Source organism: Phaethon aethereus, assembly GCF_964289735.1.
Source record: "Phaethon aethereus genome assembly, chromosome: W".
NCBI lineage: Eukaryota > Metazoa > Chordata > Aves > Phaethontiformes > Phaethontidae > Phaethon > Phaethon aethereus.
This window is the reverse complement of record NC_138581.1, coordinates 42,547,051-42,573,432: the sequence shown is the minus strand read 5'-3', so window position 1 is coordinate 42,573,432 and position 26,382 is coordinate 42,547,051. Positions and strand designations below refer to the sequence as shown.

Genomic DNA, 26,382 nt, shown 5'->3' with positions numbered 1-26,382 from the left:
ACAGGGATGTTTTCGTTGTGCTCAGCAGTGCTTACACAGTCAAGTGTAAGCACTTTGCTGCTTCTCACCCCACCACACCAGCGAGAAGGCTGGGGGTGCATGGGAAACTGGGAGGGGACACAGCCAGGACAACTGACCCAGGCTGGCCAAAGGGATATTCCCTACCATATAACATCATGCTCAGTATATAAAGTTGGGACTAAGAAGAAGAAGGAAGGGGAGACATTCAGAGTGATGGAGCCCTGCTTTCCTGGAGATGGCTGAACGCCTGCCTGCTGAAGGGGAGTAGTGAATGAATTCCTTGTTTTTCATTGCTTGCGTGCGCGGTTTTTACTTTCCCTATTAAACTGTCTTTATCTCAACCCATGAGTTTTCTCACTTTTACCCTTTCGATTCTCTCCCCCATCCCACTGTGAGGGGAGTGAGCAAGTGGCTGTGTGGGGCTTAGTTGCCAGCTGGGGCTAAACCACGACACTCAGTCATACAACAGTACTCAGTACTATCAAAATCACTACTTTGCAATTAAGTAAGTGCAAGAAACAAAAGGCAAATGATCGAACATACTTTTTTGCAGCTATTTTATACTGCAATAGCTTTGCATCACAAAAAAAAAGGTATAGTAAATAACTTTCCAGAGAGAATGGATCACTTTTCAAAAAGGGACTAAAACTATTTAAAATACTAATATCATCAAATATTTGTAACATTGTAATTTGAATATTTTAAACTACATCATCATCAGAAAAAATAATTCTTTGTAACAGAATACTACTCTGAGATTAATGCTCACGAAAATCACACTATATACATTCCTCTCACCATTTACTTCAGCATAATAAAGTACAGAAGAGAGAGTGGGGGAAAGATTAAATGACAGAAAGAACAGAAATAGAGAGGAATGAGAGGGCTTTAAACTAAATTTGAAGGGGGAAGGGGATAAAACCAGGCTCACTAGAGATGAGCCTAGGGGTGGCATGCCGATGTTGGGGGTGAAATCAATAGCCCAGCTCAGGTGCATCTACACCAATGCACGCAGCATGGGCACCAAACAGGAGGAGCTGGAAGCCATTGTGCAGCACGACAGCTATGATGTAGTTGCCATCACAGAAACATGGTGGGATGCTTCTCATGACTGGAGTGCTGCAATGGATGGCTATAAGCTCTTCCGAAGGGACAGGCAAGGAAGGAGAGGCGGTGGGGTGGCTCTGTATGTTAGGGAGTGTTTTGACTGTATAGAAATCAACAATTGTGAAGACCCACTCGAGTGCTTATGGGTGAGGATGAGGGGGAAGGCCAACGAGGCTGGGAGTCTGTTATAGACCACCCAACCAGGATGAAGAGGCAGATGAAGCATTCTACAAGCAGCTGGCAGAAATCTCATAATCACTAGCCCTTGTTCTTTTAGGGGGCTTCAATTTACTGAACATCTACTGGAAGTATAACACAGCAGAGAGGAAACAGTCTAGAAGGTTCCTGGAGTGTGTGGAAGGTAACTTCCTGACACAGCTGGTAAGGGAGCCTACCAGGGGAGGTGCCCTGCCTGACCTGCTGTTTACAAACAGAGAAGGACTGGTGGGGAGATGTGGTGGTCAGAGGCCGTCTTGGGCTTAGCGACCATGAAATGACAGAACTCTCAATTCTTGGTGAAGTAAGGAAGGGTGTCATCAAAACCGCTACCATGGACTTCCGGAGGGCAGACTTTGGCCTGTTCAGGTCACTGGTTGAGAGAATCCCTTGGGAGACAGTCCTGAAGGACAAAGGGGTCCAGGAAGGCTGGACAGTCTTCAAGAAGGAAATCTTAAAGGCGCAGGAGCAGGTGGTCCCCATGTGCCGTAAGAAGGGATGGCAGGGAAGACGACTGGCCTGGCTGAACAGGGAGATTTTGCTGGGGCTCAGGAAAAAAAGGAGAGTTTATCACCTTTGGAAGAAGGGGAAGGCAACTCAGGAAGAGTACAAGGATCTCATTAGGTCATGCAGAGGCAAAATTAGAAAGGCAAAAGCCCGGCCAGAACTCAATCTGGCCATGGTCATAAGGGACAACAAAAAATGTTTTTACAAACATATTAACAACAAAAAGAGAGCCAAGGAGAATCTCCATCCTTTACTGGATGTGGGGGGGAACATTGTCACCAAGGATGAGGAAAAGGCTGAGGTACTTAATGCCTTCTATACCTCAGTCTTTAATAGACAGACCAAGCATCCTCAGGGTATTCAGCTCCCTGAGCTGGAAGACAGGGATGGACAGCAGAATAAACTCCCCATAATCCAGGAGGAAGCAGTTAATGACCTGCTATGCCAGCTGGACACCCACAAGTCTATGGGGCCTGATGGGATCCACCCAAGAGTACTGAGGGAGCTGGCGGAGGAGCTTGCCAAGCCACTCTCCATCATTTATCAGCAGTCCTGGTTAACAGGGGAGGTCCCAGAAGACTGGAGGCTTGCCAATGTGATGCCTGCCTACAAGAAAGGATGGAAGGAGGATCCTGGGAACTACAGGCCTGTCAGCCTGACCTCGGTACTGGGGAAGATCATGGAGCGGTTCATCTTGAGGGCGCTCACAGGGCATGTGCTGGACAACCAAGGGATCAGGCCCAGCCAGCATGGGTTCATGAAAGGCAGGTCCTGCTTGACCAACCTGATCTCCTTCTATGACCAGGTGACCCGCCTAGTGGATGAGGGAAAGACTGTGGATGTTGTCTCCCTGGACTTTAGTAAAGCCTTTGACAGAATCTCCCACAGCATTCTCCTGGAGAAACTGGTGGCTCGTGGCTTAGGTGTACTCTTCGCTGGGTAAAGAACTGGCTGGATGGCCAAGCCCAGAGAGTTGTGGTGAAAGGAGTTAAATCCCGTTGGTGGCCGGTCACAAGCGGTGTTCCCCAGGGCTCAGTTTTGGGGCCAGTCTTGTTCAATATCTTTATAGATGATCTGGATGAGGGGATTGGGTGCTCCCTCAGTAAGTTTGCAGAGGACACCAAGGTGCGTGGGAGTGTTGATCTGCTGGAGGGTAGGAGGGCTCTGCAGAGGGATCTGGACAGGCTGGATCGATGGGCAGAGGTCAACTGTATGAGGTTTAACAAGGCCAAGTGCCGGGTCCTGCACTTGGGTCACAACTACCCCATGCAACGCTACAGGCTTGGGGAGGAGTGGCTGGAGAGCTGCCCAGCGGAAAAGGACCTTGGGGTGCTGGCTGACAGCTGGCTGAACATGAGCTGGCAGTGTGCCCAGGTGGCCAAGAAGGCCAACAGCATCCTGGCCTGTATCAGCAATAGTGTGGCCAGCAGGAGTAGGGAAGTGATTGTGCCCCTGTGCTTGGCACTGGTGAGGCCGCATCTCAAATACCGTATTCGGTGTTGGGCCCCTCACTACAAGAAGGACGTTGAGTTGCTGGAGCGTGTCCAAAGAAGGGCAACGAAGCTGGTGAGGGGTCTGGAGAACAAGTCTTATGAGGAGCTGTGGCGGACCGACGCGCAGACTTTGTCTTAAACATTTCTTGGTACGGAGGCCTGCAGAGCAGAGCCATGGCGCAGGCACAGTGGTAAATACGGCACTTGACGAGGGCGCCTGACAACTAATGACCCCCCCAAGCATGTGAGACACAACACGGTTGTCATGTGGGCGCCAAGGAACATGAGACGTGCTATTTCCTTGGGCAACCAGAGTGAAAAGGCGGGACTAAATAGTATAAAAGGCCGTGCTCACAGTGGCTGGGGGGGACCCCCACCACCAAGGAACAACAAGAATCAAGAGGACCAATGGGACACCGCTGGATCCGCGGGTGTTGATATCTTCGTTGTTTGTCTCTCTTTCTCTCTGTCTCTTTCTCCTCCTCTCTTTGTCAAATTGTGAAAGACATGTTGCCCGGGACTTGTTGGTCTAGTTGGATTGTTTAATTAGAGTAGTTGCCATTGAATTATTCCATGGAACCTCATGCCTTGCATTTTGTATTATTAAATTGTTAAATTGGTTGGCTGGTGTCATTTCACCTTAATTCAGTCCAGGGGGATCACGAACTTGGTCGTTGGTCCCAAGGGGAGGGAGGTCATCCTAAACGGCTCCTTTCGGGCCGCAACAGGAGCAGCTGAAGAAACTGGGATTGTTCAGTCTGGAGAAGAGGTGGCTGAGGGGAGACCTTATCGCTCTCTACAACTACCTGAAAGGGGGTTGTGGTGAGGCGGGTGTTGGTCTCTTCTCCCAAGTAACCAGCAATAGGACCAGAGGAAATGGCCTCAAGTTGCGCCAGGGGAGGTTTAGACTAGATATTAGGAAAAATTTCTTTACTGAGAGAGTGGTCAAACATTGGAACAGGCTGCCCAGGGAGGTGGTGGAGTCACCATCACTGGAAGTATTCAAAAAACGTGTGGACGTGGCACTTCGGGACATGGTTTAGTGGGCATGGTGGTGTTGGGTTGACAGTTGGACTTGATGATCTTAAAGGTCTTTTCCAACCTTAATGATTCTGTGACTTAAAAAAATAACACCTTGGAGCCCTAATGGTATCATGACAGAGAGAAGAAAAAGCATTGTTTAGAAGCATATCACTATTAAAATCAAACACCAAAAAAAAAAAATATATAAGGCACTTTGTACGTGCAAATAATTAGCATCTGCAGTTCTTAGGTCATTAATTTTTCAGCACTATATTAGAAAACTATGTCTGGCTAAAAAATTTAATCAAAAAACAATGTATACAGATGTTGCCACTGATAATATTTCTATATTGCTAAGTTTCTGTTAAATTTAAAGCTATTTTCTGTTAAATCAAATACTTCTACCGAGAAAACATGTCTAGAAATTATGAACAAAATATATTGAAATATAGTAACCATCATTACTAATACATAGAATGCTACCAATCCAGCTAAGACAGAGAGTGTGCAGTGAATAAGACAAAGGGTATAGGTAGGACATCAACCATGAGTTAGAATGATGGTCTTTCAGAAATGAATGTGCACATGATTTTCTGAAAAAAAAATCAAAATTTTTTTGGTGCTTCTATACAGTACAGAAAAGTTATTCTAACAAAAGAATAACTGAAGCTGCAGTTCTGCAAATGCAGACATACAGTACTTTTTCCACATACAGAGCTACTGTTTTGTTAGGAGTACACATGAGAATCAGATTTTCTACAATGTTCAAATGTAGAACGAGGGAGAACTACTTACCTATACAGAGGTGTCCTGGTTTCAGCCAGGATAGAGCTGGTTTTCTTCACAGACGCTAGTGTGAGGCTGTGTTTTGGATTTGGGATGAGAAAATGTTGACAATGTGGTGATGTTTTAGGTTGTTGCTAAGCAGTCAAGGACAGTCCAGCTTCTCGTGCTGGCCTGCTAGCAAGGAGGCTGGGGGTGCACAGGAAGCTGGGAGGGGACACAGCCGGGACAGCTGACCCAGACTGGCCAAAGAGATATTCCCTACCATCCGACGTCATGCTCAGTACATAAACTGGAGTTGGCCGGGGGGCGGGCATCGCTGCTCGGGGACGGGCTGTCGATCACTGGGTGGTGAGCAATCGCTGTATTGGGCATCACTTGTTCTTGTACATTCTTTTGTTGGTATTATTATTGTTGTTCCTTTCTCTCTTTCTGTCCTATTAAACTGTGTTTATCTCAACCCACGAGGGTTTTTTTTCTAATTCTCTCCCCCGTCCCACTGCGGGAGGGGGAGTGAGTGAGCGGCTGCGTGGTGCTTAGTTGCCGGCTGGGGCTAAACCATGACAAGAGGAAAGGATGAATAATGAGTAGACTACTATGAATACATTTATATTATTTCCTTAAAATCCTCAGTTACAAAAACCTTAAATATCTGTTTAAGATGTTTTTATATTCATGGCATTCATCCAAACTTCTGTTATAAAACCGTTCTTTTGTTAAACATCAGCTAATGTTCATCTCCATACATTTACTAGTTTTCATACAAGACAAGGCTTCAAGCTGGAAATATACTTACACAGACTCAGTATCTTTTTCTTTTTTCATTATTCCTGATAAACCAAAAGGCTTCCTCTTCCGTGGCTTTATCCCTATGAAACAAATACTTTTCATTTAAAGATCAGAGAGATGAGTATATATTTAGCAACATTAAACACTAGTGCATACCAATGCCAATACCTTTTAGATGCTGCCATGACAAGTGATACAAAAATCTAACAGTGGAGGTAGGTATGGAGCCAAACTAAGGGAAGATTATTCCAACATGTTGTTCAGTAACACAATGTGCTGATTTTGGCTGGGATAGAGTTAAATTTCTTCACAGTAGCTGGTATGGGGCTATGTTTTGGATCCTTCTCAGTTTCAGGTCCTATCCACAGGATTATTAGGTAAATAACTATGCTACAACAACTCACCTTCAACTGCACTGGATGCATTACATTCTTCAAATTCAATAGCGCCTTAAAGAAATGACAATGAAGATAAACATTAGGTTAAATGAAGGTCAAACCCTAAGATATTTTAACAACTATTAATATTTCCTGAAAATACTAAATAATCTAATTAAAAATTTGGGTGGTAACTCAAAACCACAATTACTCTGCCAGTGGTCAGATTGCAACATCATATGGCCCACCCCCATGTCTATAAAAAGCAGTCTAGGGAGTGCTAGGGACCAGGAGAGCTGTGAACAGAGCGGGCAAAAAGAGTGTGGCACATCAGCCAGGGAGTGGTGCGGCAGTTTGCGTGGAAGGGCACACAGGGAGGGCATAGTCACCCTACCAGCTCAGGAGGAGCTTAGCTATGGTAGCCACCTGGCGGAAAGCCCTGTCCTCTGCACTTGCCAGAATGGATGTGGCAACCCAGACAGAGCTCCCACAGAAACATGCAGCCACCCAGGTCTCAGGCTGCAGAGAGTGCCAGAGCCTCTCACTGGTAACGGATGGCAGTAGTGGGAACAGCTGTGTGAGGTGTGACCAGGTGGATGATCTGCTCAGCCTGGTGGCAGAGCTCCAAGAGGAGGTAGAGTTTAAGGAGCATCAGGGAGTCTGAGAAAGAGATGGACTCGTGGAACCATGCTCTGCCCTCCCTGAAACAGAAGCAGGAACAGCCACCAGAAAAAAACCAACAAGATCAAGGGGGTCCTGTATCCTCCCACGGCCAGGCTGAAGGCAGCTTAAAGGAAAGGAGTGAACGGAGGCAAGTAAATGCTCGGGGCGACTCCCTTCTGAGGGTAACAAAGGGTCCAATATGCCGGACAGACCCTTCTCTTAGGGAAATCTGCTGCCTCCCTGGGGCCTGGGTTAAGGACATCAACTAGGAAACTTCCTAACCTGGTATGGCCCTCAGACTATTACCCACTCCTGCTCTTCCATGTGGGTGGCGATGAAGCTGCAACTCATAGTCCAAGGGCGAACAAAAGAGACTTCAGGGCCTTGGGATGGTTGGTAAGGGAATCTGGAGCACAGCTTATTTTTTCCTCTCTCCTTCCAGTTGCGGGCAGCGACATAGGAAGACACAGACAGGCCCAGTCTCTTAATACATGGTTCCATGACTGGTGTCACCACCACAATTTTTTTTTTTGATAATGGGATGGCCTACATGGCACCTGGCTTGCTGGCATCAGATGGGATTAACCCTTCTAAAAGGGGGAAGAGGGTCTTTGCTTGTAAGCTAGTGGGACTTATTGACAGGGCTTTAAAACAGACTTGAAGGGGGAGGGGGATAATATCAGGCTCATCCGCAACAAGCTGTGGGATGACACACCAAGGTTAGAGGGACAGGATGCTAGTGAGGCCCCTCAGGCAGCTGCACCAGCAAAAGACCTCAAAGGAACTAAGTGGTGTTCCTCTAAGAGGGTGACATGGCCGACAGCCCAGCTGAAGTGCCTCTACACCACTGCACGCAGCATGGGCAACAAACAGGAAGAGTTGGAAGCCACCGTGCTGCTAGAAAACTACGACCTGGTTGCCATTACTGAAACTTGGTGGGACGAACCCCACAACTGGGGTGCGGCTATCGATGGCTACAGGCTGTTCAGAAGGGACAGGAGAGGAAGGAAGGGCGGAGGCATTGCCCTCCACGTCAGGAAATGGATAGAGTGGGAAGAGCTGTCTCTGAGGAAGAGCCACGAGCAGGTCAAAAGCTTATGGGTAAGAATCAGGGACCGAGGCAACAAAGGGAACCTTGTGGATGGTGTCTACTACAGGCCGCCTGATCAAGGGGAGTCTATTGACGAAGCCTTCTCACTCCAGCTACAGGACGCATTGCGCTCACAGGCTCTCGTCCTGCTGGGGGACTTCAACCACCCCGACATCTGATGGAGAAGTAGCACGGCAAGCTGTGGGCAATCCAGGAGACTCCTGGAGTGCATGGAGGATAACTTCTTAAGCCAGGTAATAGACAGCCCTAGCAGAGGGGATGCCATACTGGACCTGTTGGTCACCAACGCATGTGAGCTAATTGGTGACGTCAAGATTGGAGGCAGCCTGGGCTGCAGTGATCATGCACTGGTGGAGTTCGCAGTCCTGAGGGATATGGGGCAGGCAAAGAGTAAAGTCAGGACCCTGAATTTTAGGAAAGCAAACATCCAGCTCTTCAGGGTGTTAGTCAATAGGACCCCCTGGGAAACTGCCCTCGGGGACAAGGGAGCAGAACATAGCTGGCAGATCTTTAAGGACGCTTTCTATAGAGCACAAGAACTCTCAATCACCAGCTGTAAGAAATCAGGCAAGGAAGGCAAGAGACCAGCATGGCTGAGTGGAGACCTGCTGGGCAAACTAAAGGGCAAGAAGGAAATGCACAGGCAGTGGAAGCAGGGACAGGTGTCCTGGGATGAGTACAGGGACGCTGCCTGGTTGTGTAGGGATGGAGTCAGGAAGGCCAAGGCACAGCTGGAGCTGAACTTGGCAAGGGACACAAAGAATAATAAGAAGGGCTTCTACAGGTGTGTCAGCCAGAAAAGGAAGGTCAGAGAAAGCGTATCCCCCTTAATGAGCAAGACTGGCAGACTGGTAACAACGGATGAGGAGAAGGCTGAGGTACTCAACAACTTCTTTGCCTCCGTCTTCACTGGCAGTGTCTCTTCCCACACCTCTCGAGGGGATGGACTGCAAGAAGGGGACTGGAGGAGCAAAGTCCCTCCCACTGTAAGAGAAGATCAGGTTCAAGACCACCTGAGGAACCTGAACATGCACAAGTCTATGGGACCTGACGAGATGCATCCCAGAGTCCTGGGGGAATTGGCTGATGTAGTTGCCAAGCCACTCTCCATGATATTTGAAAAGTCCTGGCAGTCAGGTTGTTCAACCTGAAGAAGAGGAGGCTCCAGGGAGACCTTACTGAAGCCTTTCAGTACTTGAAGGGGGCTTATAAGAAAGATGGGGACAGACATTTTAGCAGGGCCTGTTGTGATAGGACAAGAGGTAATGGTTTTAAACTAAAAAAGGGCAGATTTCGACTAGATAGAAGGAAGAAATTTTTCCCAATGAGAGTGGTGAAACACTGGAACAGATTGCCCAGAGATGTGGTAGACGCCCCATCCCTGGAAGCATTCAAGGTCAGGCTGGACGGGGCTCTGAGCAACCTGATCTAATTGCAGATGTCCCTGCTCATTGCAGGGGGGTTGGACTAGATGACCTTTAAAGGTCCCTTCCAACCCAAACTATTCTATGATTCTGTGATTCCATAGAATCCACATGCACAGCAAATCATTAAATATTTTCACTCTTTCATACTGAAAAATTAAAATACTTGTGCACACTGTCTAAATACAATTGAATTGCCTATGTTATTACAACCAACATGAAACATTTTCAATTTGTTTCCTCTTCTAATTCAAAATTGTATCTATAATATAGTGTAAGGCTTTTGAGTTATCTTCTTTTAATGAACAAGAGATATCTAAAGAAAAATCAAAAAGGAAAAAAGCATAGCTGTAGCCCTAATTTTGAGATTCACACTTTTTCTTACTCTGTATTGTTAGTTCCCCTGTTTCCTCTTCATAGCCAATTACCTGGACAGTTAAAAGTGATGTGCAGCATATTAAATATAGTCATAAAGAAGATAAAAAGCTTTTTAAAAATCTTTAAGACTAAACAGGAAAAAAAAGCAGAGAGCACTGGTTAAGTGCCATATCTAAATAAATTCAGTATTATGGCTTCTCATTATAGTTGTGTGACGGATGCACTTGACTCCTTGACCAAACTAGCGGCAGTTTGGTGCAGGTTCCAAAGGAGGTAAAGACCTAAGTGGTAACCAGGCCAAGAGCTTCTCTAGTTCCAATCTGTCCTCTGAAAACCCACACAGGAACAGGGTTACACAGTGAGCATTGATGCATATGAGTTTGGAACACCGATCATGCAATTGACACATGAATAGCAGGTGGTTCTCCCAAGATTCATTTATCAATGAACGAAGGAAGTTGTGGGTACAAGGAGCCTCATGCATACCTTTTCCATCACATCTAATTTGACTACGAGCCAACCACTTTATTCCATAAATATGACAGCCTAAGTGAGCCGCCTTTGAGCTCTCCCTCCTAAGCAGCTGGCTGCATGGCAGTGATCTCCCCTTGAGCTGGGACACCCCTCAAGGTTGCTCCTCGAGGCAGAGAGACCTTTTACCAACGGTAGAACAATAAGTGACTGATATCACACATAACCTTGTATTATAGTGCACTAAGATCTTGTCTTGGTAACTTTGATTCTGTCTTGGTAACTTTGATTCTGTCTTGGTAACTGAATCATTTTTATATCCTTTGTGCAGTACAGTAATAGAGTGAACCTTGCCATCAAACTTTGTTAAGTCACACTTTTACAACATCATATTACAATAAAACCACTTTTGCCGATACCTTTGACAGTGGTTCTTTAAGCGGTCTAAATCACCCATTCACGACAAATTGGCATAGTCGGCAGTATCCTAAATCAGGATTCACGACAAGTTGACACAAGGTAACAGTCAGTTGTCATTGCAAAGGGCAGTCCTAACCCTCATTCTTTCAATTTGGCTAGGTCTAGAATTTATTTAACCGTGCTATGAGCTATTTTAGGGAGCAAGCTGGCAGAAAAACAGTGATTTTCCATAAGACCTTGTTCAGTGAGTTAAAATGGCAGAATCACACCAGCACTTGTACAAACACAAAGAAAGCAGAAAGCACATGCAAACAGGTACCATTACTTTCAGCCCCTACTAAGAATTAGCCCCTTGGCCCGTATTTGAAACGGTAACTTGCAACTGAACCAACAAAAGTAAAAACAAAGTTTAGCATGTTAGCACTGTGACACAGGGGTTATTACTTATCTTTCTGTAATCATTTTGATGGAATATACACAAGTGTCCTGGTTTCAGCCAGGATAGAGCTGGTTTTCTTCACAGACGCTAGTGGGATGAGAAAATGTTGATAACGTGCTGATGTTTTGACTTGTTGCTGAGCAGCCAAGGTCAGTCCAGCTTCTCATGCTGGCCTGCTAGCAAGGAGTCTGGGGGTGCACGGGAAGCTGGGAGGGGACACGGCCAGGACAGCTGACCCAGAGTGGCCAAAGAGATATTCCCTACCATACAACATCATGCCCAGTAGATAAACTGGAGTTAGCCGGGGGGTGGGAATCACTGCTCAGGGACAGGCTATCAATCACCAGGTGCTGAGCAATTGCTGTATTGGGCATCACTTGTTCTTGTACATTCCTTTGTCGGTATTATTATTGTTGCTATCATTGTTGTTTCCTTCTCTCTTGCTGTCCTATTAAACTGTGTTTATCTCAACCCACGAGTTTTTTTCCCAATTCTCTCCCCTGTCGCACTGGGGGAGGGGGGAGTGAGCGAGCAGCTGTGTGGTGCTTAGTTGCCGGCTGGGGCTAAACCACGACAACAAGTTTATATATACACACGTTAAAGATAAGACGGAGGAAAAAACCCCACAAAACTGTTCCCAGTTCTATACTCTAAGGTAGCCAAACTACCCCTCCCCCATTGCACCTTCTCCAACTACTTCATGTGAGAGATTGAAATCTTGAAAATTTCAATTACAAGCAACTGGAAGGAAATAGATTGTGGAAACCTCAAATACAGAAACTACTTTCACTCCTGCCCCAAAACACATGCGCTACTAAGTACTCTGATTTATCTTTATTATGAAATTACAATTATTCTAGAGCATCCACCATAAAACCAAGAGCTGTGCAATTTTCAGGGTGTTTTCACAGAAGATAAAAGGTGTACTTGCAAGCATTTTCCAGTGCTTTCACGTGTACTCTTTTCAAAATGAATATGTCATACTCGTAGTCTTAAAAGAACTAGGTGATATAAACAGATCTTAGATACATGGAGACTACAAGATTCAGTTTGTTTTTAAATAGTACAACATAGCAATCTGAATGCGACCATCCCACCAATACCTCATCCACACAACAGTCCACCCATCAAATCCATCACTCTCCAATTTCACAGAATCACAGAATCACTAAGGTTGGAAAGGACCTTCAAGATCATCAAGTCCAACAATTAATCCAGCCACCATGTTCCCTAAACCATGTCCTGAAGCGCCACATCCACACATTTTTTGAACACTTCCAGAGATGGTGACTCCACCACCTCCCTGGGCAGACTGTTCCAATGCTTAACCACCCTCTCAGTGAAGAAATTTTTCCTAATATCCAATCTAAACCTCCCCCGGCGCAACTTGAGGCCATTTCCTCTTGACCTATTGCTGGTTACTTGGGAGAAGAGACCAACACCCACCTCACCACAACCCCCTTTCAGGTAGTTGTAGAGAGGGATAAGGTCTCCCCTCAGCCTCCTCTTCTCCAGACTAAACAACCCCAGTTCCCTCAGCCGCTCCTCAGAAGACTTGTGCTCCAGCCCCCTCACCAGCTTCGTTTCCCTTCTCTGGACATGCTCCAGCACCTCAGCATCCTTCTTGTAGTGAGGGGCCCAAAAGTGAACACAGTATTCAAGGTGTGGCCTCACCAGTGCCGAGCACAGGGGCACAATCACTTCCCTACTCCTGCTGGCCACACTATTTCTGATACAGGCCAGGACGCTGTTGGCCTTCTTGGCCACCTGGGCACACTGCCAGCTCATATTCAGCCGGCTGTCAACCAGCACCCCCAGGTCCCTTTCCACCAGGCAGCTCTCCAGCCACTCCTCCCCAAGCCTGTAGCGTTGCATGGGGTTGTTGTGGCCGAAGTGCAGGACCCAGCACTTGGCCTTATTAAACCTCATACAGTTGGTCTCGGCCCATCGATCCAGCCTGTCCAGATCCCTCTGCAGAGCCCTCCTACCCTCCAGCAGATCAAAACTCCCACCCAGCTTGGTGTCACCTGCAAACTTACTGAGGGAGCACTCGATTCCCTCATCCAGATCAACAATAAAGATATTGAACAACACTGGCCCCAGAACCAAGCCCTGGGGAACACCGCTTGTGACTGGCCGCCAGCCGGATTTAACACCGTTCATCACAACTCTCTGGGCTCGGCCATCCAGCCAGTTCCTCACCCAGCGAAGAGTAAACCTGTCCAAGCAACAAGCCGCCAGTTTCTCCAGGAGAATGCTGTGGGAGACGCTGTCAAAGGCTTTACTAAAGTCCAGGTAGACAATAACCACAGCCTTTCCCTCATCCACTAGGCGGGTCACCTGGACATAGAAGGAGATCAGGTTGGTCAAGCAGGACCTGCCTTTCATGAACCCATGCTGTCTGGGCCTGATCCCTTGGTTGTCCTGCAGATGCCCTGTGAGAATTCTCAAGACGAACTGCTCCATGATCTTCCCCAATACAGAGGTCAGGCTGACAGGCCTGTAGTTCCCAGGATCCTCCTTCCGGCCTTTCTTGTAGGCGGGCGTCACATTGGCAAGCCTCCAGTCATCTGGGACCTCCCCTGTTAACCAGCACTGCTGATAAATGATGGAGAGTGGCTTGGCAAGCTCCTCTGCCAGCTCCCTCACTACTCTCGGGTGGATCCCATCAGGCCCCATAGACTTGTGGGTGTCCAGGTGGTTTAGCATGTCCTTAACTGCTTCCTCCTGGATTATGAGTGGGTTATGGTGCTCTCCATCCCCATCTTCCAGCTCAGGGGACTGAATACCCTGTGGATACCTGGACTGGCTATTAAAGACTGAGGCAAAGAAGGCATTAAGTACCTCAACCTTGTCCTCGTCCTTGGAGATAATGTTCCCCGCCATATCCAGTAGGGGATGGAGATTCTCCTTGCCTCTCTTTTTGTTGTTAATATATTTGTAAAAACATTTTTTATTATCCTTTACAACTGTGGCCAGACTGAGCTCTAGCTGGGCTTTTGCCTTTCTAATTTTGTCCCTGCTTGACCTAACGAGATCCTTGTACTTTTCTTGAGTTGCCTGCCCCTTCTTCCAGAGGTGATAAACTCTCCTCTTTTCCCTGAGTCCCAGCAAAAGCTCCCTGTTCAGCCAGGCCGGTCGCCTTCCCCTTCAGCTCTTCTTACAGCACATGGGGACTGCCTGCTCCTGCGCCTTTAAGATTTCCTTCTTGAAGGCTGTCCAGCCTTCCTGGACCCCTTTGTCTTTCAGGACTGTCTCCCAAGGGACTCTCTCAACCAGTGACCTGGACAGGCCGAAGTCTGCCCTCCAGAAGTCCACGGTAGCAGTTTTGCTGACCCCTCTCCTTACTTCGCTCACAGTTGAGAATTCTATCATGTCGTGATCGCTAAGCCCAAGACGGCCTCCGACCACCACATCTCTCACCAGTCCTTCTCTGTTTGTAAACAGCAGGTCCAGTAAGGCACCTCCCCTGGTGGGCTCACTCACCAGCTGTGTCAGGAAGTTATCCTCCACACACTCCAGGAACCCCCCAGATTGTTTCCTCTCTGCTGTGTTATACTTCCAATAGATGTTCAGTAGATTGAAATCCCCCACAAGAACAAGGGCCAGCGAATGCGAGACTTCTGCCAGTTGCTTATAGAATGTCTCATCTGTCTCTTCGTCCTAGTTGGGTGGTCTGTAACAGACTCCCAGCAAGATATCTGCCTCGTTGGTCTTCCCCCTCATCCTCACCCATAAGCACTCGAGTGGGTCTTCACAATCGTTGATTTCTATACAGTCAAAACACTCCCTAACATACAGAGCCACCCCACCGCCTCTCCTTCCCTGCCTATCCCTTCGGAAGAGCTTATAGCCATCCATTGCAGCACTCCAGTCATGAGAAGCATCCCACCATGTTTCTGTGATGGCAACTACGTCATAGCTGTCGTGCTGCACAATGGCTTCCAGCTCCTCCTGTTTGGTGCCCATGCTGCGTGCATTGGTCTAGATGCACCTGAGCTGGGCTATCGATTTCAACTCTGGTATGCCACCCCTAGGCTCATCTCTAGTGAGCCTGGTTTTATCCCCTCCCCCCTCCAAATCTAGTTTAAAGCCCTCTCGATGAGGCCTGCCAGTTCATAAGCAAGAATCTTTTTGCCCCTTGGAGTCAGTTGCACTCCATGTGCTGCGAGGAGGCCCGGTGCCGTGTAAACTGCCCCGTGGTCAAAAAACCCAAAATTCTGATGACGGCACCAGCCCCTGAGCCATGTGTTGATCCGGTGTGCTTTCCTGTTCCTTTCAGCGTTCTTCCCTGTCACTGAAGGGATTGATGAAAACACTACCTGTTAGAGAGAAGGATGTTGTGGGGGGCCATGTCAAAGGCCTTACAGAAGTCCAGACAGACAACATCTGTAGCTCTTCTCTTGTCCACTGATGTGGTCACTCCATCATACACCTGGGGATCAAGAGCTCTTGCACTCTGTGGAAAGCATCCTTAAAGACCTGCCAGCTTTCTTCTGCTCCCTTGTCCCTGAGGGCAGTTTCCCAGGGGGTCCTACTGACTAACACCCTGAAGAGCTGGAAGTTTGCCTTCCTAAAATTCAGGGCCCTGACTTTACTCTTCACCTGCCCCATATCCCTCAGGACTGCGAACTCCACCAGTGCATGGTCACTACAGCCCAGGCTGCCTCCAATCTTCACGTCACTCATTAGTTCACTTGCTTTGGTGACCAACATGTCCAGTATGGCATCCCCTCTGGTAGGGCTGTCTATTACCTGGCTTAAGAAGTTATCCTCAGTGCATTCCAGGCGTCTCCTGGATTGCCCACAGCTCACCGTGCTACTTCTCCATCAGATGTCGGGGTGGTTGAAGTCCCCCAGCAGGATGAGAGCCTGTGAGCGCAGTGCCTCCTGTATATACTGAAATAATCTAAAATACTTTGTTATCCATTATACTTTTAGTTTAAGTTTTTAGTTTATTTTTTTCTCAAAATTCAGTATTTCAGAACGCAGCCCACCAACTAATTCAATATATTAGCCCAGAAATAATACGGGAGGGAGAAAGCCTACATAGTTCTGGGGATCTTTTAAAGTATTTCCTTCAAATATATTTAGGACTGGACATCTTAAGCAACAGTGATGGTCGTAAGACATTCTTTCTACATTTGTCTTGTACACCAAGTCATTATCATTTTATATGCTGAATACTTAGATTTATTTGAGAAGCCATTTCCTTCTCCACCCTAATTAGTAAATTCACACCACAGAAAGACTTCTAACATTTGCTCCATGAGTTGAAATCTATTTTTATTAAGAACAGTTCTGAATTGCAGAAAGGTATTTTTTCCCTCCCACATTGGATGTTTCCATTTCATTCCTAGAAGACTGATACCTCACTTTGCCTTCCAAATCTTTGTAATTGTCAAAGCTGTATGATTAATATAATAAAATGAATATAATAGAAGCAGTAAACATAATTAACAGCACTAGCAGTCTGTGTTTCTAGTCTCCTATCTTTGACACTTTGTGACTTCTTGTGAATTTGTATTCTTTTGCTGCTGAATTTGTCTATGCTTTCCTCTGCACCATGACTGCTTTACAAAGTTGATATCAATACAATAATTTCACTCCGTAAAAAAAAATTCAAGGTGCATACATTTCCACACTAAAAATGTAATCTTTCCCTAAAATAGTTGTAGGATTGAAGAAATGAATGGCAAAAAGCTTTTATTTGACCCCAGAGAATACAAATGGGATTTGAAGAACTCTGTAAAGCAGCAAATAAGTACACAGTGTGTATAACTTTCCCACTAAATTAAAAAATATTATTTTTCTTATGATTACTATGTTGTCTAGCAAAAAAACACACTAATAATGTGGATGACCTGAAGTGCACAGTACTCTAGGATACATTAGCAAGGGTCTTTGTAACCTAGGGAGTCAGGATCCTAAATGCAAGATGGAGATCCCTAGGCATGACATCTCGGCAATAGCTAATCAAAGAAGTCTGAACACTGAATTTTCACATGTGAAATTTTTACCTGACTTTACCCTGACTTCAGATCAACTGAACTTGAACCCCTGAAGTTCATACTTTTTCTTTCTTACTCTTTATTGAAAAATTGTAGAATATACAGGAAACATTCGAAAATCGTTCCATATACAATCTTACCTCAGCCCACTCACGTATCAGCATTAGTGGATCACAGAGAGAACATGAAACAATGCTATGTTAAAAACACCTCACAGAGGCACTGTAAGACACCTAGTAACCATATTTAACAATTTAATGTAAATTCTCAAGATCTAGTCTGCTATATACATCCTTGCTCTGAAAAAAATTTTGTGCTTCTGTACTGGGAGGCAGAGGTGCTAGCCAGGACTCCCAATGCTCAAAGAAAAACGATACTACTGAATTCCTGTACTCACACACCTAGTGACCATGTACTCATGCCCAAATATTAAAGTAAACTCTACATTTTTCCTATAATGTTAGATACACGGTACTGTGAGACTCTCTTTTTATGCCAGCCCAGGAAAGTCTTATACACCACACCCAACAAGCAGTACTTTCAGAAAGTACTATTCAATTTGCTGCTTATTAAAGGAAACAATCTACATATAATCTATTAAAATGCATAATTTTGTAAGCTAACCAAATAAACTGATGCAACTGTTCCAACAGTTCTATAAGCAGCTTTATAGACATTTGTTCTGAATATATCCATAAATTTATATTAAATAAAGTTTGGAAATATCATTTACACAGAAGCACATGGCAGAGGTAAATCTGTGCAAGGAACTAACTAACTTCAGTTTCTTGACAAATTGCACTGATGTACCAAGGAGCAGTATAGTTTAAGAGCTTCCTCGAAGGTCTACATAGAGGGACTCAGAGCTATAAAATGCTATGCTTTATGAACACATATACTAAACTTACATAATAAATTGTGTTAAATTTATAATAACCATTTCATATCAAAGCTAATGACTTCTGAGAATTTAAAATTGTAAGCACATTACCACTATAACACATTAACAAATAGGGTTTGACCTTTTACTAGGAGTGGAAATCTACAGTTTTTAAATTAACATTTCCTACTGTGTTATTTTTAATCTCTTACCAGGTCTTTCCTTGCCAGTTCCTTTCGACTCAGCAAATTTCTGTATTAAACTCTCAACTGTAGTATTTGTCATGTTATTAATAAACTCTTCATGCACCTTCAAAAAAAACCACACCACATAAAAAGAATTTTAAAACCAGTAATTGAAAGAATGTAATTAACTTTAAAATGTGTTTTTCTCTAGAGTTAAGATTCAAAACACTTGCCTCTCAAATATATTACAGGGCTTCCAAATTTTACTAAGGAAATCCCTTCTTTGCTTTAGTATTACCAAGTGTATGTATGATACAGATACAAATGAGGAATGAAAAAATACAGCTTGATGACAGGTCTAGGATTTACTTCCATTTCTTCCATCTAAACCACTTTTGTAATCCATAATTTTCTGAATTTGTCAGCAACATGTCCCACTATAATGTCAGGAAGACAAGCAGTCTCTTAAGACAGCACTAGTTAAGGGTGTGAACTGTTACCACTGTATTATCACAGTTCCCACCTACTTGAGTAAAAGCATTACTGTTGTAATGTTTTTTTGTCTGACATAGGAACAACCACACATTGTTAATAAGAAGTTTTTCCAACAAGCCAGTATGCATATGCTTTAGAAATAAATAGCATGACCCTTGTGACCACCATTCATTAGCAGAAAACCTCAAAACCGAGGAAAAATAAAACTATATTTCAGAACATCAAAAAATTAAGGACTACTTATAAGGGTTATTATTTAAACAAACTTGCATCTAAAGAAAAGATACTATAAAAGCTTCTTTTAACGCTGTCACTGAAGGTCTTTTGCTCATAAAAACCAGAGTGTATAAAAAAATTGGAAGCTTTTCAGACTGATATAATTTCAAGTTTCAGTTAAAGAAAAGTACAACTATCCTGAAATGTGTGAAATGGGTGCCAAGTAATATCTAGGGAACAGAACTTTGAAATACACTAACAATTCTCCAAATTGTCAAAATATTTTGTTTTGTGTTAACACAAAATTTAACAATTATTCAGTCTTATTCTGTAAAATTTGTGATACTGAACTTATAAATACAACAGTAAAAAAATCAGCTTATGTTGAATTTAGATATAAAAAAGATTTCCAATACAATGAAAAAAATTAGAGGATGATCCATTTAGTAAAAAATTTCAGAGAGGCTTAAATAACAAAAGAGAATACACATACAGAAACATCACAAAAGACCAAAAATGCAATTTAGTAGATGTTCAAATCTCCTTCAAACAACTCATAAACAAGTTCAGTACTCGCATAACGTTTGATATCTGTGGTAAAAAGAACCACATCTGCTTGAAAGTCTTTTGAATTCTGTGGATCACTTCTGTTTATCTCCTTCTACTCATAGTGGTTTAAAAAGTTACCATCATTTGAAAGATGTGATCTTGTCATTCTCACAAACACAGTAAGAAATGTTTCATTTAATAGTTAAGAAAAATATGTAGCATGATCCAAACAAACAATAATATAAAAATTACCTCTCCTATTTGTAAATGAATTTCTTTTATGGTATTTGACAATGATTCTATAATCTCTTTCATATGAAGAAGGTGTGTTTCTTCAATGTCTTGAAAATTCTGTAAACCAATACAAGCAATTATTCCTAAAGAAAATAATATTTGAAATACTAAACTTTAAATTTTAATAATTATATAAACTAAACAGAAAAACACTATTTTTTGCAGACCTTGATCATTGTAATTACAGTGTTTAAGAAAGGAAGGTGCAGAATTCAGTTATGAAATAATGTACTTTATAATATCCTTTTAGAACCATTATCCAACTTTTTTACTTACTCTTTAAACCTTCATCTATCTTAATTTTTTAAAAAGTCTGACCTATTTCTACCAAAAGAAAATAGAGTTAGAAGGTGTTTAAAAAGACCACTTTTTTCACCCTTTTCACCCTCTCTTCCTGCTCACAATATACTCATGCTTTCTCTTTCTCTAGTTAAATCTATATCCTTTGCTTCTTTAAATGTGATTCATTTGTTTGATCTTTAAACTCACTGTATAAAAGCTTTGCAGTTTGTCTGGAATTTGTCCTCCTTTTCCATCTTACCCAGGCTTCCACCTGACACCGATTTAAAAAACATTTCCAATGTCTCTAATAACCCCTTCCTAGCCAAAGATGAGAACTAAAAATGTCCTCATCCTCCCCAACAGTCAGCCATAATCATGTTGAATCTTGACTCCTGCTCTGTCCTGGTTCTCTTCCTACTTCTGTAACTGTCCAAACTTTGGAGCACCACTTAATCCTCTCTCCAATTTTTTGCAGGGTTCTCTGAAGACCATTTCTCCACATTTCACACCTCCTGGTACTCTGATTCACAAACAAGTACAACTCCATACAGACAAGTCAAATATCTCTTAACTTTGAAACTCTCAATCTTTCTTTTGCCATACTTCTATGCCTCTCTAGCCATCAATCAAGCAGATTAAAATTAATTTTTTTTCCTCAAGCAGCCTCCCTCTTAATTACAGAGGATATGGTCATCCTCTGTAGCCTATCCTATGATGCTACTTCTTTTACTGACTCCCTGATTACATAAACTATATTATTTTGCTTTCAAAGCTACCTATGGTCCATCTCTATAATATCTGCTCTCAATCACTATCAGGGTGTCAACACCCGTACGCAATGTGATCTTCCAGCCTGTTTCCATTACCTAATTTTTATGTAAACTCAAAGTCAACTTTTGAGATTATGCCAATGCCATTTCCTTTGTGTTTGGTTTGAGCTCCCTATAAAACTCTGCAAAACTCTTCTCTATAATGGATATCAAAACAGCTGGCCATTCAGAGATATTTTTTTTTGGTCTCATGTCAGTGGACAGCAACCCCTTCCTCTCAATTGTTTCTTTATTTCTTGTTTAGTTTTATACTTAAGATTTAAGGTCTTTGAAGTAGAAGCCACCTTGGCCTTGTACAGTACATAACACAAAAGAGTCTGATCAAAGACTAAAGCTATCTCGGTACTATAATACAACCACATCATTCATATCACAGATATAATCATTAATCAAATTGTTTACTTTCACTTTTGAAAGATCAGTCCATTTTGAAAAGATGTACTGAAATTAATCTGTAATATTAATGACCCAACAAATGCAAGTCAATTCTTAGCACTTTAAGCTACAAAAAAAAAAAAAAAGAAAAATCACCAACAGGATCTTTATCTATCCAACTCAGCATACACAGTAAAGTAAGCTTTATTCCTTTTTATAAACATGTACATTTTCCTGTAAGTTTTAAAATGTGAAGAATTATTACTCATTCTTGAACTATATTTATATGCAGACTGCTCAACAGCACTTATCCAGTCAACTGCACTCAGGCTATCGATTTCGCCCCCAGCTCTGGCACGCCACCCCATGGCTCATCTCTAGTGAGCCTGGTTTTATCCCCTTCCTCCTTCAAATCTCGTTTAAAGTCATCTCAGTGAGCCCGGCCAACTCATGAGCCAGAATCCTTTTCCCCCTTGGAGATAGTTGCACTCCATCTGCTGCCAGCAGGCCCAGTGCCATGTAAACCTCCCCATGGTGAAAAAACCAAAATTTCGCCGATGTCACCAGCCTCTCAGCCACATGTTAACCAGGTGTGTTTTCCTGTTCTTTTCAGCGTTCCCCCTGCCACTGAAGGGATTGAGGAAAACACTACCTGTGCTCCTGATCCATCAACCAGTCGCCCCAGCGCTCTGAATTCCCTTTTAATTGCTTTTAGACTTCTTTGCACAACCTCGTCGCTGCCAACCTGCATAACCAACAGCGGGTAGTAATCAGTGGGCTGAACCAGACCAGGGAGTTTCCTGGTGACATCTCTCACCCGGGCCCCAGGGAGGCAGCAGACTTCCCTGTGAGTTGGGTCTGGTCGGCATATTGGGCCCTCTGTAGCCCTCAGAAGGGAGGCACCTACGACAATTACCCTCCTTTTTTTCTTAACAGAGGCAGTCGTAATGCGTGGGGTTGACTGACTCACCCTAGGCACCCCCCTGGATGGACTTTCATCAAGGTCCTCATGTGCCTGGCCCTCAAGTTCCAGAGCCCCATATCTGTTGTGTGAGGGCAGCTGGGAAGGTGAGGGAGGCCAGGAGGGGATTCGCCTGCTGCCCCGAGCAGGGACCTGCTTCCACTCTCCCCCATCTCTTAGGTTCCCTCCTTCTGCCTGATGGCAAGAGGACAGGGGATCCCCTGCTGCTTGTGGAGCCTCCACCAGCTGCCCCTGCCTCAGGGCCACCAGGGTGTGGCTCCACCAATCCATCTCCCTCTCACACTCCCTGATGCTCCTCAGCCTCTCCGCTCCCTCTTTCAGCTCTGCCCCCAGGCTGAGCAGGTCGCTCACCTGGTCGCACCGCACTCAGGTGGTGTCTCTGCTGCCCTCCGGCACAAGCGACAGGCTCAGGCACTCCCTGCAGCTGGACACCTGGACAGCTGCGTGCTTGAGTGGGAGCTTGGTCTGGGTCACCACATTCCTTCTGGCCACAGCTTGCAGCCGAGTGGAGACCATGGCTGGGCCTCTTCTGGAAGGGTGATGACTACTCGTTGAGAGAGCCTCTAGTGCCGTGGGGTGGGGCTGCGCCCTGACGAATGCCTTCCCTGCACACCCTGCCTGCGCGAACTGCCGCGCAAACTGACACTCTACGCCCTTCTGATGCGCCACGTCCTGTTTGCCTGCCGTGGTCGCCACGCTCTGGGTCGCTCGTGCTCCCTGGGGCTGCTCTTGTACATGAGGGGCTTTGGCCGCTGCTGCTCTTGTTCCCGCCCACGCTGAGCCAGAGCTGCCGCTCGTCAGGAGCCCGCTCTGCCGGCTCGGAGCAGGGGGGGCTGAGGCACCCTCTCTCTCCCTGCGCTTTCGCCTTCATGGTTTTGCCGCTTTAGGAAGGGTCCCCTGGCACAACTCTCCGCTCCGGAGCCCTTCGCCTTGGTGGCTTCGCCGAAAAAGATAACACACTGAAACTGTTCTGACATCATCCTAATGTGTCACAGCAAGTGTGCTTTTTGAAAAATCTGGAAAGAGGTGGTGATGTTGCTTCCTAGGAGCCATCACAGCCTAGATCAGACACCAGCACGTAACCTCATGAGTAGGAGATGCCATTTTTCAGCTGTTACTATATAAAGAGTAATAAACACTAATACCTAGCTGTGTGACATCTTGTCATCTCAGGTAGGATGCTACTCTAACATCATGGCACTCATGTCTCCTTCTATGGATATTTTACTGATCAGGATAAGAGACTATGCATTACTTTATACAGTGAAACACTTCATATGTTTTCTGTATTCTAGCCTTTTTTTCTTAGATCACCTGGACGTCTGGGTGAGCTACAAAAACCTTGTTGCTGTCGCATATGCACCCTATGTCATACAAGCCCTGATTAGGGGGAATATGGCTGAGGGCACACTCTAGTTCTGAAAAGCACTACAGTAGCCTTAGATAATTATCTGTTTAATACAGGTATGTGTCCTTTTGCTCTGTCTGTAAGCCATTAAAATCTGGAACTAGTATTAGTCTTGCAACAATTGAAAGCTTATTGAGGACCGAATGTTATTAGCATGATATGGTTTTATTATAAAGTGAGGCAATGCAAGAGGGGAATCTTCTACTGAACTTATTTGGCACCAAAGATGATATCAAATCCCAGAGGTCATCTTCACTTTCCTTCTTTTTCTTGCACTATATGTTCTTGTCAACTCTACTTCCAGGTTGACTGAGATAGGAGGCAAGACTGTGATCTCTTTTGATGGCTGAAGCATATGACTGTCAGAACTTATCACAAAATCTATGAAGACTAAAGAGTGTCTTGCCTCCTAGACCATCTGCCTGTAATCTTGGTGTTACAGCAAGGACTCCATCCAGACCTATATTACTTTTGACAGTGTAGCTGTTATGTTGTTAAACAGCCTAGATTCCATAAATATCTTTGCACAGTCAGAAAAATTTTTCTCAAACTAAGATCTTTGACTATGGTGTGTTTTTTAAAAAATGCCCGAGTATCAGATTCTGTGCTGCTTCTCAGGCTCAAATGGTTAGTGTTTGTTTAGCACTAAGTCCATCTTTGTGATATCTGCTTGTGTCGTAGTTTAACCCCAGCCAGCAACTAAGCACCACACAGCCACGCGCTCACTCCCCCTCGGTGGGACGGGGGAGAGAATTGTAAGAGTAAAAGTGAGAAAACTCTTGGTTTGAGATAAAGACAGTTTAATAGGTAAAGCAAAAGCCACGCACACAAGCAAAGCAAAACAGGGAGTTCATTAACTACTCCCCATCGGCAGGCAGGTGTTCAGCCATCTGCGGGAAAGCAGGGCTCCATCACGCGTAATGGTTTCTCGGGAAGATGGATGCCATCACTCCAAACGGCCCTCCAACCCTTCCTTCTTCTTCGTCCCAGCTTTATATACCGAGCATAACATCATATGGTATGGAATATCCCTTTGGTCAGCCTGGGTCAGCTGTCCTGGCTGCGTCCCCTCGCAGCTTCCTGTGCACCCCCAGCCTTCTCACTGGCCGGCCAGGATGAGAAGCTGGACTGTCCTTGACTACTTAGCAACAATGCTGAGGTCAGCTATATGAGGTTTAATAAGGCCAAGTGCCGGGTCCTGCACTTTGGCCACAACAACCCCATGCAACGCTACAGGCTTGGGGAGGAGTGGCTGGAGAGCTGCCCGGCGGAAAGGGACCTGGGGGTGCTGGTTGACAGCCGGCTGAACATGAGCTGGCAGTGTGCCCAGGTGGCCAAGAAGGCCAACAGCGTCCTGGCCTGTATCAGAAATAGTGTGGCCAGCAGGAGTAGGGAAGTGATTGTGCCCCTGTACTTGGCACTGGTGAGGCCACACCTCAAATACTGTGTTCACTTTTGGGCCCCTCACTACAAGAACTACTTTGAGGTGCTAGAGTGTGTCCAGAGAAGGGCAACGAAGCTGGTGAGGGGGCTGGAGCACAAGTCTTCTGAGGAGCGGCTGAGGGAACTGGGGTTGTTCAGTCTGGAGAAGAGGAGGCTGAGGGGAGACCTTATCGCTCTCTACAACTACCTGAAAGGGGGCTGTGGCGACGAGGGTGTTGGTCTCTTCTCCCAGGTAACCAGCGATAGGACGAGAGGAAACGGCCTCAAGTTGTGCCAGGGGAGGTTTAGAATGGATATCAGGAAAAATTTCTTTACTGAGAGAGTGATCAAGCATTGGAACAGGCTGCCCAGGGAGGTGGTGGAGTCACCATCACTGGAGGTGTTCAAAAAATGTGTAGAGATGGCACTTCAGGACATGGTTTAGGGGGCATGGTGGTGTTGGGTTGATGGTTGGACTTGATGATCTTAAAGGTCTTTTCCAATCTTAATGACTCTGTGATTCTGTGAACTCAAAACCTCAGCACATTATCAAAATTTTCTCATCCCAAATCCAAAACATAGTCTCACACTAGCTTCTATTGAGAAAATTAACTCTATCCTGGCTGAAGCCAGGACAGCTTGTCACCTCTCAATATGGTGATAATTGTTTTTGCTTTTTGTTTTTAATATTTCTCCTTTTTCTTGTTTCTTTACTTCTTTTTCGTTTGGCTGAGATGTGACTTTTACTATGAATCCCTTGGAAGCTTTGTTGCAACTCTGTGGGATAAACACTTACTATGATGAACAGTCTTTCTGTTTTTATTTTGGCTATAGGAATGGATTTAAGATGTTTCATGCCACAGTGTCCCATAGGATAGTCCATAAAGAAAAAACAGTGCTGAAGTTTCACCTTAATAAGCCCTTCACTTTTATCTAAACCAGCTGGCTAATCTGCCTATTTCTGACACGATGAGCTTAATAGTATCCGTATCTTTGCTTGGTTAAACTGAAGCTGTTGCTTTGTCTCTTTTGTGATCGTAGCTATGCGTTCTAAAGGTTTTGTACTAGATTTTATACTAATAATGGCTAATGATGTGCCATATTCTAATCAGACCTTGGTTGGAACTCTGACTTCCTTCACCCCCCACCCCAAGAAGATACTGCTGGCTGATACAGAATGAGTAACTTGTACTCTCAGTCGCCGAGGCGAGCAGCTCCGGTGCCGTCATGA

General features: G+C 44.8%; 1 protein-coding gene across 1 annotated transcript in view; it reads right to left on the bottom strand.

The window, feature by feature from the left end:
- The window catches only part of LOC309415227 (F-BAR domain only protein 2-like), a gene marked incomplete at both ends in the record, with an annotated part of 92,480 nt that overhangs the window by 55,646 nt on the left and 10,452 nt on the right, over positions 1-26,382 (bottom strand). Inside the window, 4 exon segments of the mRNA XM_082012678.1 lie at positions 5,947-6,019; positions 6,344-6,388; positions 18,326-18,422; positions 19,811-19,909. Of these exon segments, the coding sequence (XP_081868804.1) occupies positions 5,947-6,019; positions 6,344-6,388; positions 18,326-18,422; positions 19,811-19,909 (314 nt within the window).